General features: G+C 44.7%; 1 protein-coding gene across 2 annotated transcripts in view; it reads left to right on the top strand.

Annotated features, from left to right (window-relative positions):
• Nucleotides 1-428: 428 nt before the first annotated feature.
• Nucleotides 429-18,730, top strand: part of CNN1 (calponin 1) — a 29,619-nt gene continuing 11,317 nt past the window's right edge. Inside the window, exons 1-2 of one of the 2 annotated variants that reach the window (XM_072149605.1) lie at nucleotides 487-587; nucleotides 16,654-16,733. Coding sequence is in view for 1 of the 2 variants with exons in the window: in XM_072149604.1 (XP_072005705.1) it covers nucleotides 525-587 (63 nt within the window). In the remaining variant the exon portion in view is untranslated. Of the gene's footprint in view, nucleotides 588-16,653; nucleotides 16,734-18,730 lie in introns of both variants that reach the window. The other variant, XM_072149604.1, reaches the window with a different exon arrangement.

Below are 18,730 nucleotides of genomic sequence, written 5' to 3'. Positions count from 1 at the left end.
GGGCTGCGGAGCTTACAATCTAGTAGTACATTGTTAGTGTTGGCAGGAGATCCTTTCTCTTCTGTCTTGTTGTATCTCATCAGCTGTTTTTTTCACTCAATAACTTTTCTTATTTATGCTTTTTCGCTCCGTCCCCCTCTTCTTTAACCCTTATGTCGCCTGGCTCTAGTGCATTCTCTATCTGCATTTCTCAATCCTCTGTCTGGCGGCCGCCCTCCTCCCCCGCCCTCTCTCCTTCTCTCTCTGCCATCATCAGTCCAAAAAAATTCCAAAGTTGGAAAATCTGACACAGCCCTGATATATCTCACTGTATAAATATATATATATTTCATTTCTCTCTCTTTTTTTTTAATACCAACACGTTGACATCACAGGGAATGCCGCTCCCCCATTGGCCACACACTGAACCAATCCCTTGGCCCCTGTACAGACACACATCTCCCGGATAATGGGACATTTAAAAAGTTGAAGGGAAGGTTTTTTAGAGCATCTTCTGAAGGAGCTCGGCTACAGGACACATCGCCATGTCTGCTGCTCACTTTAACAGGGGCCCAGCCTATGGACTCAGTGCAGAGGTTAAGAACAAGGTGAGGAGCTTGTCCCAAGAGCATGCAATCCAAATCCTAATATGCGGAGCAGTGACCACAAGAGCGGAGATCCAGGTTTTTATTTGTATATCATAGGACTGGTCTGAGGAGCTGCTACTCCTTCTGGATGAATGGGTGTAGATTTTCAGTTTGTATGTTTTTTTTAATAGAAATTTGATCTGAAGAGCTAGCAATCTAATTTGTAATAACTATCAGCGTGTCCCTGTCCTAGCGTGTCAGAGAGTGATTTTCATGTATTCCAAATGTCACTGTTTCCCTGTCCTGTCCCCAAAAGTGTCAGCATGTCCCTGTCTAGTACCCCAAGTGTCAGAGTGTCCCTGTCCTGTCCCCCTAGTGTCAGCGTGTCCCTGTCCTGTCCCCCGAGTGTCAGCGTGTCCCTGTCCTGCCCCCCAAGTGTCAGCGTGTCCCTGTCCCCCAAGTGTCAGCGTGTCCCTGTCCTGTCTCCCAAGTGTCAGCGTGTCCCTGTCCCCCAAGTGTCAGCGTGTCCCTGTCCTGTCTCCCAAGTGTCAGCGTGTCCCTGTCCTGTCCCACAAGTGTCAGCGTGTCCCTGTCCCCCAAGTGTCAGCGTGTCCCTGTCCTGTCCCCCAAGTGTCAGCGTGTCCCTGTCCTGTCCCCCAAGTGTCAGCGTGTCCCTGTCCTGTCCCCCCAGGTGTCAGCGTGTCCCTGTCCTGTCTCCCAAGTGTCAGCGTGTCCCTGTCCTGTCCCACAAGTGTCAGCGTGTCCCTGTCCCCCAAGTGTCAGCGTGTCCCTGTCCTGTCCCCCCGAGTGTCAGCGTGTCCCTGTCCTGTCCCACAAGTGTCAGCGTGTCCCTGTCCCCCAAGTGTCAGCGTGTCCCTGTCCTGTCCCCCAAGTGTCAGTGTGTCCCTGTCCTCTACCCCAAGTGTCAGCGTGTCCCTGTCCTCTACCCCAAGTGTCAGCGTGTCCCTGTCCTGTCCCCCAAGTGTCAGTGTGTCCCTGTCCTCTACCCCAAGTGTCAGCGTGTCCCTGTCCTCTACCCCAAGTGTCAGCGTGTCCCTGTCCTGTACCCCAAGTATCAGCGTGTCCCTGACCTGTACCCCAAGTGTCAGCGTGTCCCTGTCCTGTCCCCCCAAGTGTCAGCGTGTCCCTGTCCTGTCCCCCCAAGTGTCAGCGTGTCCCTGCCCTGCCCCCCCAAGTGTCAGTGTGTCCCTGTCCTGTCCCCCCAAGTGTCAGCGTGTCCCTATCCTGTCCTTCAAGTGTCAGCGTGTCCCTGTCCTGTGCCCCAAGTGTCAGGGTGTCCCTGTCCCCCAAGTGTCAGGGTGTCCCTGTCCCCCAAGTGTCAGCGTGTCCCTATCCTGTCCCCCAAGTGTCAGCGTGTTCCTATCCTGTCTCCCAAGTGTCAGCGTGTCCTGCCCCCCAAGTGTGAGCATGTCCCTGTCCTGTCCCCCAAGTGTCAGCGTGTCCCTGTCCTGTCCCCCCAAGTGTCAGCGTGTCCCTGTCCTGTCCCCCAAGTGTCAGCGTGTCCCTGTCCTGTCCCCCCAAGTGTCAGCGTGTCCCTGTCCTGTCCCCCAAGTGTCAGCGTGTCCCTGTCCTATCCCCCAAGTGTCAGCGTGTCCCTGTCCTGTCCCCCCAAGTGTCAGCGTGTCCCTGTCCTGTCCCCCAAGTGTCAGCGTGTCCCTGTCCTGTCCCCCAAGTGTCAGCGTGGCCCTGTCCTGTCCCCCAAGTGTCAGCGTGTCCCTGTCTTGTACCCCAAGTGTCAGCGTGGCCCTGTCCCCCAAGTGTCAGCGTGTCCCTGTGCCTGTCCATTACACCAAGTGTCAGCGTGTCCCTGTCCCCCCCAAGTGTCAGCGTGTCCCTGTCTTGTCCCCCCAAGTGTCAGCGTGTCCCTGTCCCCCAAGTGTCAGCATGTCCCTGTCCCCCAAGTGTGAAAAGGTCAGTGACACGCTGAAACTTGGGGTACAGGACAGGGACACGCTGACACTTGGGGGGACAAGACAGGGACATGCTGACACTTGGGGGGCAGGACAGGGACATGCTGACACTAGGGGGACAGGACAGGGACACGCTGACACTTGGGGGGACAGGACAGGGACACGCTGACACTTGGGGGGACAGGACAGGGACACGCTGACACTTGGGGGACAGGACAGGGACACGCTGACACTTGGGGGACAGGACAGGGACACGCTGACACTTGGGGGGCAGGAGAGGGACACGCTGACACTTGGGGGACAGGACTAACCAGCGTGTCCCTCTCCTGCCCCCCAAGTGTCAGCGTATCCCTGTCCTGTACCCCAAGTGTCAGCATGTCCCTGTCCTGTCCCCCAAGTGTCACTGTCTTGTACTCCAAGTCCTGTCATTAGGCTTTCATCCTGTACACCTAATGTCCTTTTGTCCTGGGGGTTGAGTTACCCCTAGGTTGGTAGCTGAGGTCCATTATTTGTCTGATCTGTGGAGCTCGTAATCTTCATTAGAGTATTTTTGTCTGATGTGTAATGACCTGGCACAGTCGCTGGATTCTTGGGACGTGATGGAGAGGTTTCACAACACTGGAATACGTTTGTTATGTTGATGGATTGTTGATTCAACTGTTAAGTGTGACTGGTACTACTGATGTCTGCTTCACCTCCAGAGCAGACGCCCTTGTCTTGTCCACACTTACTACATGTGGCTGGGGCCATGTATTGCCCTTACTGACCAGCCCTATGACCTCCAACTGAGTCATTACCATCATCAATGCATGGACCACCATCTTATTGATTGAAACTACTGGAACCTTCACTGGTGGTCTTGGAATTAGGAGATCATTGGTGTTGGGTAGTCAGGTTATTTTACCTGGACACATAATTTAATATGTGGTGAATCTCCAATATGTTGAGGCTCATGTGGACCATTTACCAGTGCTGCCAATTATAAGGGGTTTATCAGTAGTAAATATTATACATTTCTCTCCCTTGAAGGTGGTCGTGGTGGACAGAGATAATTTTAGCAATGATAATACAGGCAGCAGCAGATGTGAGGATTTAGGTTGGATGAGGTCCATAACAAAGCACTTGGGACGAGAGGGGATGACCAAGAAAGGAACCATAAATCCCTTGAACCCTAACAAGTGGTCATTGTAGCTCCACCATGAATGAATGAACGAATTAGCTAGAAAGAGGTCAAGTATTTGGTTGTGTATTTCGAGGGAACTTGATGACTTGTGACAAAATGTTAACCAGAAAAGGAGCTCAAACGTTTGTCATACCTTGCCTACTTGTTGGACCATGCTAGAAAAGCATGTTGGCACATCTATGGTGACATTGGGTAGGCACGTTCAGGACATTTTTGGAGTGTAGGAAGAAATCAAAAGCCTTAAAGTAAACTCACGCAAGGACAGGGGGGAATAATCAAACTCAAAGCAAGTGTCACCCAGGACCTAGTGTCAGAATGGTCTCCTTAGGTTCACCCTCTATCCACTATTAGACCCTTGTAGCCACTAAAGTGAGTTGTCTTCTGCTGGGGTCCAGTATTGCATTAGAGCCTGGACACATCGGGGGCCCATACTGCTGCTGCCAGGACTACTGCACTCAAGGGAACAATTCTAACCAATAAGCCACCGTTCTAACTTACATGATTGTCCAATCGGGGCATTGGAAAAAAAATGATTGTAGAATTTGGTTGTCCAAGTCTTCGTCTAATTGTTACTAAGGGCCTGGGATAAAAAATGGGAGGAATCTATAGGAGCTATCTCAACTTTCTTCTCCTCTATCTGAAGGATGAGGGGTCTTCCAAACCGTGACATTGAGGGATGAGGGGGCTGAGTACTTGATACCACCCATGTTCTTGCCATTTCCCTTACAAGGTATTTGTAAAGCTTTTGAGAAGAGAAGAGCTCCCTTATGATTTATGAGACAATTGAACGCACTCCAGCTTCACGTTGCTCCTGTCCAATCACCGCGGGCCTATAATCATTAGGTTGGATTCCACATGGCGTGGGGGTATCCTGACTTCCTTAAGGAGCACCTGTGGTTTGGCATACATCATGTATAGCTGCTACGGGTGAAAGGATTTCATTGACTATGACTATGGTATTATATTGTATGGTGAAGTCATCACCTTTCTAGAAACCGCCTCACTGATACCCTACGACACACTCAGCAAGAATATCAACTGCCCCCCAAAAACACAATGGGAATACAGACAATTGTCCAACTTCTACTTTAAGCACACAATTAAACTAAAACTACACAGAAAATTATCTCCATTTGAGGAAATCTGTCTCTCATCTGCTCCAACCCCCCACATGATCTCAGCCATTTACAATCTCCTACTCGATAAATGGGCTGATCTACCTCCACAATTCTCCAAAACATGGGAAGAGGAGCTAAATAGAACACACACTAAAGAAGAGTGGCTGAGAGCATATGAATGCACTCATAAAATATCAACCTCATCAAAGTCCCAAGAAACAAATTACAAAATACTATCTAGATGGTATTGGGTCCCTGCAAAACTGCACAAAATTTTCCCCACATCCCCAATTGAATGCTGGCGATGTAAAGGTTCAATAGGGACAATGAAACACATATGGTGGGAGTGCCCCATTATTCAACCTTTTTGGAAAAATGTCTGTAAAATAATAACAAAAATCACAAGATGTGTGATCAGTAATGATCCCTCAATGTTGCTACTATCCATATTTCCCACACAAATAGAAAGAAGCAAATACCCATTAATAGGTTTCATGCTAACAGCTGCTCGCACGCTAATCCCTAGGCTATGAAAGACCACTGAAGACCCCTCTATTACCGACTGGTTTAATGAAGTCCTCCATTTACAAAAAATGGAAGAACTCACTGCAGAGAACAAAAAAGCACAGGACAAATATCTAAAGTCATGGGAGCCGTGGATAACTTTCAAATCGTCTCCAACATTCCTTTCTATAGTAGAATAGTCAAGAATTAAAAACCATTCTATAACAACTGTCAAGATGACCAAATAGCTCGGACCAGGTCCCCCACTCTTCCCCCACCCCCAACCTTACCCAACTTTCCTTCCCATCTCTCCCAATCACCCAACTCCCCTGTTACCTCTCACTTATTCTAACATCTTTTATAACCTTTACTAAATGTTATTAAGGTTAATAGTATTTTGATATATATGTTACAACATCCAAGAGAAAGTTCTCACTATCTCATCACCATCTTCTCACAATATACAAAATACAAGCAATGTATAACCTGTAATTGTGAACTGTGTCATACAAACTGCAAATTGGATGTTATCTGTTTTACTCTAATTCAATAAAGCAAGAATGATAAAGATATTGTATGGTGAAGACCAAAAAAACTCAACTTTGCTTCAGGTATAAACATAGGATACCTTTCTTATAAAACGTATCTGTGGGGCCTCCTGTGGGGCCTACTGGAATTAGGTTAAAAGTGGGAATTCGAGAGTTCAAACAGGAAAGCTGCCCCAGAACAGCCAAACTCTGGGAGATCTTCAAGGTCCAGGACATAAAGATCATCTAGTCTTTCCCCAACTGATCTCATCTTATAGTCTAAGGGCCATAAATATGGTATAAATGTCAGCGGAGTCTGATATCTGATGTAGATGCCGGTAGCCAGGTCTGTATTTTTATCAGTATTTTAAGGCAAAACCATGAGTGAGAGGTAAACATGGATGAGCTGCAAATCTTTCCAGAAGATAAGATGCTGGCAGAACCCACAGCCAATTACAAGCACATGCACACTTGGCCAATAATCTGTGTATATGGAGGGGTCCAGAAGACTAGTACTGGGCCAACATCTGTCATAGTTGTGCGGTCACCTAATAATAGATGCATTTATTTATCTTACATCTTTACTGATGGCTGGAAACACTTTCTGGGAAATCTATGGACCAGATGTATCACTTTTGTGCGCCTAATAGTAGTAGTTGCGCCTAAAGTCTGGCGCACTGTTGCGCCAGAATTATCACAAGCTACAACCATCTGTGATAAGTATATTTTCTGCCTCTTATTAATCACTTTACTTTAACACAGTTTAGGCGCAATGTTAGATTCGGGCACTTACATGTGATCCTGCTACAAGCTCCTCTCTGCTTCTCCCACAGCCCAGAATGAAGATAACACTCACAGCAGCACCCAGGTGTGTGACACCCAGCACCCAGTGATCTCCTCAGCAGGGGCTTCTCCTGGAGGGGATCCCCCAGTGCAGGTCTCCTGCTGCACCCCTGTAATTCTGCACAGTATCCTCAGACACCAGTGGGGTCATCCTGCTACACGGGGGACAATTCTCTGTAGTATCTGCAAAATCCTGCAAACTTCTCTCCTGCCCTGCTCTGAGCTGTGGCTTCTGCAGATTGTTTGTAAATAGAAGGTGATGAACTGTAAACAGTGGCTGCATGAAGTGTCTGTATTATCTGTACTAGTGTCTGTATTATCTGTACTAGTGTCTGCTGAGCTCTGCTGCTGGGAATCAGCTGCTCTGCACAGGGGCTCAGTGCTTACTTCTTAGTTAACGCCACCTTCAGGCTGGAGTGTTTTTGCACCTGAATGAAAAGTCGCAAGTGATGAATATCATTGGGTGCAGCAAAACATCTGGATTGGTAGGATACATGAGGGAAACATGGTTATTTTTGATGCGCGGCTAGTTTGTTGATTAGTTGCAAAAACGGTGCGCCAGTATTAAAAGACGCAAAAACAACAGAAAAAACGAGTGATACATCTGGCCCTCTGTGTAGTAATACATTGTAGTTTAGGATTTATGATAGTTCTATATAATGATATATATACACTCACCGGCCACTTTATTAGGTCCACCATGCTAGTAACGGGTTGGACCCCCTTTTGCCTTCAGAACTGCCACAATTCTTCGTGGCATAGATACAACAAGGTGCTGGAAGCTCCTCAGAGATTTTGGTCCATAGTGACATGATGGCATCACACAGTTGCCGCAGATTTGTCGGCTGCACATCCATGATGCGAATCTCCCGTTCCACCACATCCCAAAGATGCTCTATTGGATTGAGATCTGGTGACTGTGGAGGCCATTTGTGTCCAGTGACCTCATTGTCATGTTCAAGAAACCAGTCTGAGATGATTCCAGCTTTATGACATGGCGCATTATCCTGCTGAAAGTAGCCATCAGATGTTACAGGGTACATTGTGCTCATAAAGGGATGGACATGGTCAGCAACAATACTCAGGTAGGCTGTGGCGTTGTACCAAGGGGCCCAAAGAGTGCCAAGAAAATATTCCCCACACCATGACACCACCACCACCAGCCTGAACCGCTGATACAAGGCAGGATGGATCCATGCTTTCATGTTGTTGACGCCAAATTCTGACCCTACCATCCGAATGTCGCAGCAGAAATCGAGACTCATCAGACCAGGCAACGTTTTTCCAATCTTCTACTGTTCAATTTCGATGAGCTTGTGCAAATTGTAGCCTCAGTTTCCTGTTCTTAGCTGAAAGGAGTGGCACCCGGTGTGGTCTTCTGCTGCTGTAGCCCATCTGCCTCAAAGTTCAACGTACTGTGCGTTCAGAGATGCTCTTCTGCCTACCTTGGTTCTAACGGGTGGTGATTTGAGTCACTGTTGCCTTTCTATCAGCTCGAACCAGTCTGCCCATTCTCCTCTGACCTCTGGCATCAACAAGGCATTTCCGCCCACAGAACTGCCGCTCACTGAATGTTTTTTCTTTTTCGGACCATTCTCTGTAAACCCTAGAGATGGTTGTGTGTGAAAATCCCAGTAGATCAGCAGTTTCTGAAATACTCAGACCAGCCCTTCTGGCACCAACAACCATGCCATGTTCAAAGGCCACAAATCACCTTTCTTCCCCATACTGATGCTCGTGAGAACTGCAGGAGATTGTCTTGACCATGTCTACATGCCTAAATGCACTGAGTTGCCGCCATGTGATTGGCTGATTAGAAATTAAGTGTTAACGAGCAGTTGGACCGGTGTACCTAATAAAGTGGCTGGTGAGTGTATATCCTCTATAACCTGGGGATCTCCTGTATATAATGATATATGTACAGCCGGTATAACCTGGGGATCTCCTGTATATAATGATATATGTACAGCCGGTATAACCTGGGGATCTGCTGTATATAATGATATATGTACAGCTGGTATAACCTGGGGATCACCTGTATATAATGATATATGTACAGCCGGTATAACCTGGGGATCTCCTGTATATAATGATATATGTACAGCTGGTATAACCTGGGGATCTCCTGTATATAATGATATATGTACAGCCGGTATAACCTGGGGATCTCCTGTATATAATGATATATGTACAGCTGCTATAACCTGGGGATCTCCTGTATATAATAATATATGTACAGCTGGTATAACCTGGGGATCTCCTGTATATAATGATATATGTACAGCTGGTATAACCTGGGGATCTCCTGTATATACTGATATATGTACAGCTGGTATAACCTGGGGATCTCCTGTATATAATAATATATGTACAGCTGGTATAACCTGGGGATCACCTGTATATAATTATATATGTACAGCCGGTATAACCTGGGGATCTCCTGTATATAATGATATATGTACAGCTGGTATAACCTGGGAATCTCCTGTATATACTGATATATGTACAGCTGGTATAACCTGGGGATCTCCTGTATATAATAATATATGTACAGCTGGTATAACCTGGGGATCACCTGTATATAATGATATATGTACAGCCGGTATAACCTGGGGATCTCCTGTATATAATGATATATGTACAGCTGGTATAACCTGGGGATCTCCTGTATATAATGATATATGTACAGCTGGTATAACCTGGGGATCTCCTGTATATAATAATATATGTACAGCTGGTATAACCTGGGGATCTCCTGTATATAATGATATATGTACAGCCGGTATAACCTGGGGATCTCCTGTATATAATGATATATGTACAGCTGGTATAACCTGGGGATCTTCTGTATATAATGATATATGTACAGCTGCTATAACCTGGGGATCTCCTGTATATAATAATAGATGTACAGCTGGTATAACCTGGGGATCACCTGCATATAATGATATATGTACAGCCGGTATAACCTGGGGATCTCCTGTATATAATGATATATGTACAGCTGGTATAACCTGGGGATCTTCTGTATATAATGATATTTGTACAGCTGCTATAACCTGGGGATCTCCTGTATATAATAATAGATGTACAGCTGGTATAACCTGGGGATCACCTGCATATAATGATATATGTACAGCTGGTATAACCTGGGGATCTCCTGTATATACTGATATATGTACAGCTGGTATAACCTGGGGATCTCCTGTATATAATAATATATGTACAGCTGGTATAACCTGGGGATCACCTGTATATAATGATATATGTACAGCCGGTATAACCTGGGGATCTCCTGTATATAATGATATATGTACAGCTGGTATAACCTGGGGATCTCCTGTATATAATGATATATGTACAGCTGGTATAACCTGGGGATCTCCTGTATATAATAATATATGTACAGCTAGTATAACCTGGGGATCTCCTGTATATAATGATATATGTACAGCCGGTATAACCTGGGGATCTCCTGTATATAATGATATATGTACAGCTGGTATAACCTGGGGATCTCCTGTATATACTGATATATGTACAGCTGGTATAACCTGGGGATCTCCTGTATATACTGATATATGTACAGCTGGTATAACCTGGGGATCTCCTGTATATAATAATATATGTACAGCTGGTATAACCTGGGGATCACCTGTATATAATGATATATGTACAGCCGGTATAACCTGGGGATCTCCTGTATATACTGATATATGTACAGCTGGTATAACCTGGGGATCTCCTGTATATAATGATATATGTACAGCCGGTATAACCTGGGGATCTCCTGCATATAATGATATATGTACAGCTGGTATAACCTGGGGATCTCCTCTATATAATGATATATGTATAGCCGGTATAACCTGGGGATCTCCTGTATATAATGATAATGTACAGCCGGTATAATCTGGGGATCTCCTGTGTATAATGATATATGTACAGCTGGTATAACCTGGGGATCTCCAGTGTATAATGATATATGTACAGCTGGTATAACCTGGGGATCTCCTGCATATAATGATATATGTACAGCTGGTATAACCTGGGGATCTCCTCTATATAATGATATATGTATAGCCGGTATAACCTGGGGATCTCCTGTATATAATGATAATGTACAGCCGGTATAATCTGGGGATCTCCTGTGTATAATGATATATGTACAGCCGCTATAACCTGGGGATCTCCAGTGTATAATGATATATGTACAGCTGGTATAACCTGGGGATCTCCTGTATATACTGATATATGTACAGCTGGTATAACCTGGGGATCTCCTGTATATAATGATATATGTACAGCTGGTATAACTTGGGGATCTCCTGTATATAATGATATATGTACAGCCGGTATAACCTGGGGATCTCCTGTATATAATGATATATGTACAGCCGGTATAACCTGGGGATCTCCTGTATATATTGATACATGTACAGCCGGTATAACCTGGTGATCTCCTGTATATAATGATATATGTACAGCTGGTATAACCTGGGGATCTCCTGTATATAATGATATATGTGCAGCCGGTATAACCTGGGGATCTCCTGTATATAGTGATATATGTACAGCTGGTATAACCTGGGCATCTCGTGGATATAATGATATATGTACAGCTGGTATAACCTGGGGATCTCCTGTATATAATGATATATGTGCAGCTGGTATAACCTGGGGATCTCCTGTATATAGTGATATATGTACAGCTGGTATAACCTGGGGATCTCCTGTATATAATGATATATGTACAGCTGGTATAACCTGGGGATCTCCTGTATATAATGACATATGTACAGCTGGTATAACCTGGGGATCTCCTGTATATAATGACATATGTACAGCTGGTATAACCTGGGGATCTCCTGTATGTAATGATATATGTACAGCTGGTATAACCTGGGGATCTCCTGTATATAATGATATATGTACAGCTGGTATAACCTGGGCATCTCCTGGATATAATGATATATGTACAGCTGGTATAACCTAGGGATCTCCTGTATATAATGATATATGTACAGCTAGTATAACCTAGGGATCTTCTGTATATAATGATATATGTGCAGCTGGTATAACCTGGGGATCTCCTGTATATATAGTCATATGGAGCTAGCCGGTATAACCTGGGGATCTCCTGTATATAATGATATATGTACAGCCGCTATAACCTGGGGATCTCCTGTATATAATGATATATGTACAGCCGGTATAACCTGGGGATCTCCTGTATATAATGATATATGTACAGCCGGTATTACCTGGGGATCTCCTGTATATAATGATATATGTACAGCTGGTATAACCTGGGGATCTCCTGTATATAATGATATATGTACAGCTGGTATAATCTGGGGATCTCCTGTATATAATGATATATGTACAGCCGGTATAACCTGGGGATCTCCTGTATATAATGATATATGTACAGCTGGTATAACCTGGGGATCTCCTGTATATAATGATATATGTACAGCTGGTATAACCTGGGGATCTTCTGTATATAATGATATATGTACAGCCGGTATAACCTGGGGATCTCCTGTATATAATGATATATGTACAGCTGGTATAACCTGGGGATCTCCTGTATATAATGATATATGTACAGCTGGTATAACCTGGGGATCTCCTGTATATAATAATATATGTACAGCTGGTATAACCTGGGGATCTCCTGTATATAATGATATATGTACAGCTGGTATAACCTGGGGATCTCCTGTATATAATGATATATGTACAGCCGGTATAACCTGGATATCTCCTGTATATAATGATATATGTACAGCCGGTATAACCTGGGGATCTCCTGTATATAATGATATATGTACAGCCGGTATAACCTGGGGATCTCCTGTATATAGTGATTTGGTGGATGCAGGGATATTCTGGGTATGTGATGGTAGTAATACTTGTTAGCCAGGCCAGAATAATTTTACAGAAATGTCTACATCATATAAAAGTCACATTTTATAAGGGATTATTTATAACCTGCCAAAGATATTTCACATGGGAAGACGATTCTTGTTCTCAGATTGTGTGCGGTATCTGATGGTGTAGAATAGTCATAAATACTTTTAAATTTATTTAGGGGAAAATCTTGAAATTTGCTCCTCCCACCACTGGTAGACAGACAGGAAGGAGGAGCTATATTACAAATGTATGCTCCATCCACTAAAGGGTCATGATGAAACCAGATGGAAAAGCTCTCTTACATGGAATGTGTCCTCCCCACCACATAGTTACACTGACAGGAGGGAGGAGCTATGTCACATGGAGTCTGCTCCTCCCATCACAGGGTGAACTAGGAGGGAGGAGCTATGTGACATGAGGTCTGCTCCTCCCAACACTGGGAGACAAACAGGAAGATGTATCTACTCCCTCCTGTGTGTCACCCAGTGCAGGGAGGAGCCATATAACATGGAGTCTGCTCCTCCCACCACAGGGAGATGCAAGCAGGAGGGAGGAGCTCTGTGATAGAGTCTTCCCCTGTAACTTGGTGATACATAACAGAGGGCGGAGCTATGTGACATTGAGTCTTCTACTCCCATCACATGGTGAAACAGACAGGCGGGAGGAGCTATGTGAAATATTGTGTGCACCTCCCATCACAGGGTGATACAGACAAGAGGGAGGAGCTATGTGAGCTGGAGTCAGCTTCTTTCACCACAGGGTGACATAGACAGAAGGGAGGAGTTATGTGACATGGAGTCTGCCCCTGCCACCACAGGGTGATGTAGACAGAAGGGAGGAGCTATGTGTTATAGAGTCTGCTCCTCCCACCACAGGGTAATGCAGACAAGAGGGAGGAGCTATGTGACATGGAGTCTGCTTCTCTAACCACAGGGTGATATAGACAGAAGGGAGGAGCTATGTGGCATTCAGTGTGCTCCTCCCACCGCATGGTGAGCTAGATAGGAGGGAGGAGCTGTGTGTCATGGAGTCTGCTCCTCCCACCACAGGGTGAGATAGACAGAAGAGAGGAGCTATGTGTCGTGGAATCTGCTCCTCCCACCACAGGGTGAGATAGACAGGAGGGAGGAGCAATGTAACATGGCGTCAGCTCCTCCCACCACAGGGTGACATTGGAAGGAGGTGGAGCTATGTGATGTGTACTCCGCCCCTCCCTCCATAAGGTGACACAGATGGGGGTTAGGTTGCCCAGTCTGTATTGGGAGCTGGGTGCAGCAGACGTACTTGTAGACTCCACATGTGTCTCTCATATCCTACATGACTTATTTACCCGCAGTGAATAGACAGATAGATTAACCCTGTGCATTCCAGCGGAGGGCTGGCAGAGAGCTCACACCATATAAGGCCGGCTCCTCGCACATGAAACGTCTCTACTATATAAGGCTATTGGTGAAATCCATAACCCAGGTGTGAATGGCCCCCTCCTCGCCGGTCACATCCCCCATTCATACTGTCTGGTAATTACATGACGACTGCTCCGGGGCTCAGGAATCTGCCGCCTCTGAGGGATTCCTGTGTTCTCACAATGTATCTCCACTTCATAGGCCGCTAATAGCTTCATAATGACCCATTTCTGGGATCTCCGCTGTCAGCAGGCAGTAACCCTTACATGGCAGCTCCTGCTTACAGACAATCGGAGGGAGAATTATTTTAGGCAATTATGTGAACCAGGGCAACATAAAACATTGGGCCCGAAACCCTGAGATATATTACCACCACGTTATTGACCAAAACATTACAGATCTGGTTCACTGACACTATTGTCTCACATGTTAGGTAAGTCACAACTGACCACACTGTGCCCCCACATATATCATATATACCCCTCACACCACAACTGACCACACTGTGCCCCCACATATATTATATATACCCCTCACACCACAACTGACCACACTGTGCCCCCACATATATCATATATACCCCTCACACCACAACTGACCACACTGTGCCCCCACATATATCATATATACCCCTCACACCACAACTGACCACACTGCGCCCCCACATATATCATATATACCCCTCACACCACAACTGACCACACTGTGCCCCCACATATATCATATATACCCCTCACACCACAACTGACCACACTGTGCCCCCACATATATTATATATACCCCTCACACCACAACTGACCACACTGTGCCCCCACATATATCATATATACCCCTCACACCACAACTGACCACACTGTGCCCCACATATATCATATATACCCCTCACACCACAACTGACCACACTGTGCCCCCACATATATTATATATACCCCTCACACCACAACTGACCACACTGTGCCCCCACATATATCATATATACCCCTCACACCACAACTGACCACACTGTACCCCCACATATATCATATATATCCCTCACACCACAACTGACCACACTGTACCCCCACATATATCATATATACCCCTCACACCACAACTGATCACACTGTACCCCCACATATATCATATATACCCCTCACACCACAACTGACCACACTGTACCCCCACATATATCATATATATCCCTCACACCACAACTGACCACACTGTACCCCCACATATATCATATATACCCCTCACACCACAACTGACCACACTGTGCCCCCACATATATTATATATACCCCTCACACCACAACTGACCACACTGTGCCCCCACATATATCATATATACCCCTCACACCACAACTAACCACACTGTGCCCCCACATATATCATATATACCCCTCACACCAGAACTGACCACACTGTACCCCCACATATATCATATATACCCCTCACACCACAACTGACCACACTGTGCATCCCACATATATCATATATACCCCTCACACCACAACCGACCACACTGTGCCCCCACATATATCATATATACCCCTCACACCACAACTGAGCACACTGTGCCCCTACATATATCATATATCCCCCTTACAACACACCTGGCCACACTGTGCCCCCACATATATCATATATACCCCTCACACCACAAGTGACCACACTGTGCCCCCCACATATATCATATATACCCCTCACACCACAAGTGAACACACTGTGCCCCCACATATATCATATATACCCCTCACACCACAAATGACCACACTGTGCTGCCACATATATCATATATACCCCTCACACCACAACCGACCACACTGTGCCCCCCACATATATCATATATACCCCTCACACCACAAATGACCACACTGTGCCCCTACATATATCCCCCTTAAACCACAACTGACCACACTGTGCCCCCATATATCATATATACCCCTCACACCACAACTGACCACACTGTGCTCCCACATATATCATATATACCCCTCACACCACAACCGACCACACTGTGCCCCCCACATATATCATATATACCCCTCACACCACAAATGACCACACTGTGCCCCTACATATATCATATATCCCCCTTAAACCACAACTGACCACACTGTGCCCCCATATATCATATATACCCCTCACACCACAACTGACCACACTGTGCCCCCACATATATCATATATACCCCTCACTCCACAACTAACCACACTGTGCTCCATATATATATTATATATACCCCTCACACAACAGCTGACCACACTGTGCTCCATATATATATATTATATATACCCCTCACACCACAACCACAAGAAAATTATACCACATTCAATGCTCTTTGAGTTCCATTGTATAAAGTGACTCTCTTTAATTCAATTGTCTACACTGCACCCCTTAAATTGATTAAACTATAATTTATAAATTATTTTTATTCATTTTTTATATATAATGCCCTACTAAGTATACCGTAACTATATAGTGTCCCACCTGAATTGCATATCATCTGTACATAATTAATTCAGGGGCGGGCTTCTGTAATCCGTTCAGGGGCAGCTGTATACTTTATAGATAATGAGCACATATTTATATTATATTATATTTATGTTATTAAGAGAACTATTGATTTTTTTTTATATAAGAAAAAGTTAATTGTTTTCTCTTTGCATTTTTTGCAGACAGATCACAGTGTATACAGTGCAAACACATGTCATGTGCTGGGATCTGTCGGGCCATTGGCTTCTAATGACAAAACCAGGTACTGTCACATATACTTTTTTATACAGTGCTCATTATAATTTTGCCCCCCAACCCTGAAATATAAAAATGTACAATAAACCAGCTACAAACCCCAATGTAAATAGTATTCACAGTGTAATCAGAGATGATATACTGTATTATACAAGATGAAAGAAATATTCATCATCTATTGTCAGTAGTGATGTAATGATGGGTCAGTGTTATCTATATAGAGGTCATTGTACAGGGAGGGGGAGGAGATAAGCTGTGACATCATCTATTGTCAGTAGTGATGTAATGATGGGTCAGTGTTATATATATATACAGAGGTCATTGTACAGGGAGGGGGAGGAGATAAGCTGTGACATCATCTATTGTCAGTAGTGATGTAATGATGGGTCAGTGTTATCTATATAGAGATCATTGTACAGGGAGGGGCAGGAGATAAGCTGTGACATCATCTATTGTCAGTACTGATGTAATGATGGGTCAGTGTTATCTATATAGAGGTCCTTGTACAGGGAGGGGGAGGAGATAAGCTGTGACATCATCTATTGTCAGTAGTGATGTAATGATGGGTCAGTGTTATATATATATATAGAGGTCATTGTACAGGGAGGGGGAGGAGATAAGCTGTGACATCATCTATTGTCAGTAGTGATGTAATGATTGGTCAGTGTTATCTATATAGAGATCATTGTACAGGGAGGGGCAGGAGATAAGCTGTGACATCATCTATTGTCAGTAGTGATGTAATGATGGGTCAGTGTTATCTATATAGAGGTCATTGTACAGGGAGGGAGAGGAGATAAGCTGTGACATCATGTATTGTAAGTAGTGATGTAATGATGGGTCAGTGTTATCTATATAGAGGTCATTGTACAGAGATGGGGAGGAGATAAGCTGTGACATCATCTATTGTCAGCAGTGATGTAATGATAGGTCAGTGTTATGTATATAGAGGTCATTGTACAGGGAGGGGGAGGAGATAAGCTGTGACATCATCTATTGTCAGTAGTGATGCAATGATGGGTCAGTGTTATCTATATAGAGGACATTGTACAGGGAGGGAGAGGAGATAAGCTGTGACATCATCTATTGTCAGTAGTGATGTAATGATGGGTCAGTGTTATCTATATAGAGGACATTGTACAGGGAGGGAGAGGAGATAAGCTGTGACATCATGTATTGTCAGTAGTGATGTAATGATGGGTCAGTGTTATCTATATAGAGGTCATTGTACAGAGATGGGGAGGAGATAAGCTGTGACATCATCTATTGTCAGTAGTGATGTAATGATGGGTCAGTGTTATCTATATAGAGGTCATTGTACAGGGAGGGGGAGGAGATAAGCTGTGACATCATCTATTGTCAGTAGTGATGTAATGATGGGTCAGTGTTATCTATATAGAGGTCATTGTACAGGGAGGGGGAGGAGATAAGCTGTGACATCTATTGTCAGTAGTGATGTAATGATGGGTCAGTGTTATCTATCTAGAGGTCTTTGTACAGGGAGGGGGAGGAGATAAGCTGTGACATCATCTATTGTCAGTAGTGATGTAATGATGGGTCAGTGTTATCTATATAGAGGTCATTGTACAGGGAGGGGGAGGAGATAAGCTGTGACATCATCTATTGTCAGTAGTGATGTAATGATGGGTCAGTGTTATCTATATAGAGGTCATTGTACAGGGAGGGGGAGGAGATAAGCTGTGACATCATCTATTGTCAGTAGTGATGTAATGATGGGTCAGTGTTATCTATATAGAGGTCATTGTACAGGGAGGGGGAGGAGATAAGCTGTGACATCATCTATTGTCAGTAGTGATGTAATGATGGGTCAGTGTTATCTATATAGAGGTCATTGTACAGGGAGGAGGAGGAGATAAGCTGTGACATCATCTATTGTCAGTAGTGATGTAATGATGGGTCAGTGTTATCTATATAGAGGTCATTGTACAGGGAGGGGGAGGAGATAAGCTGTGACATCATCTATTGTCAGTAGTGAGGTAATGA

This window comes from Engystomops pustulosus, chromosome 4 (assembly GCF_040894005.1).
Source record: "Engystomops pustulosus chromosome 4, aEngPut4.maternal, whole genome shotgun sequence".
Taxonomy (NCBI): Eukaryota; Metazoa; Chordata; class Amphibia; order Anura; family Leptodactylidae; genus Engystomops; species Engystomops pustulosus.
Note: the sequence above shows the minus strand (reverse complement) of the source record. Positions and strands in the feature narration are given on the sequence as shown.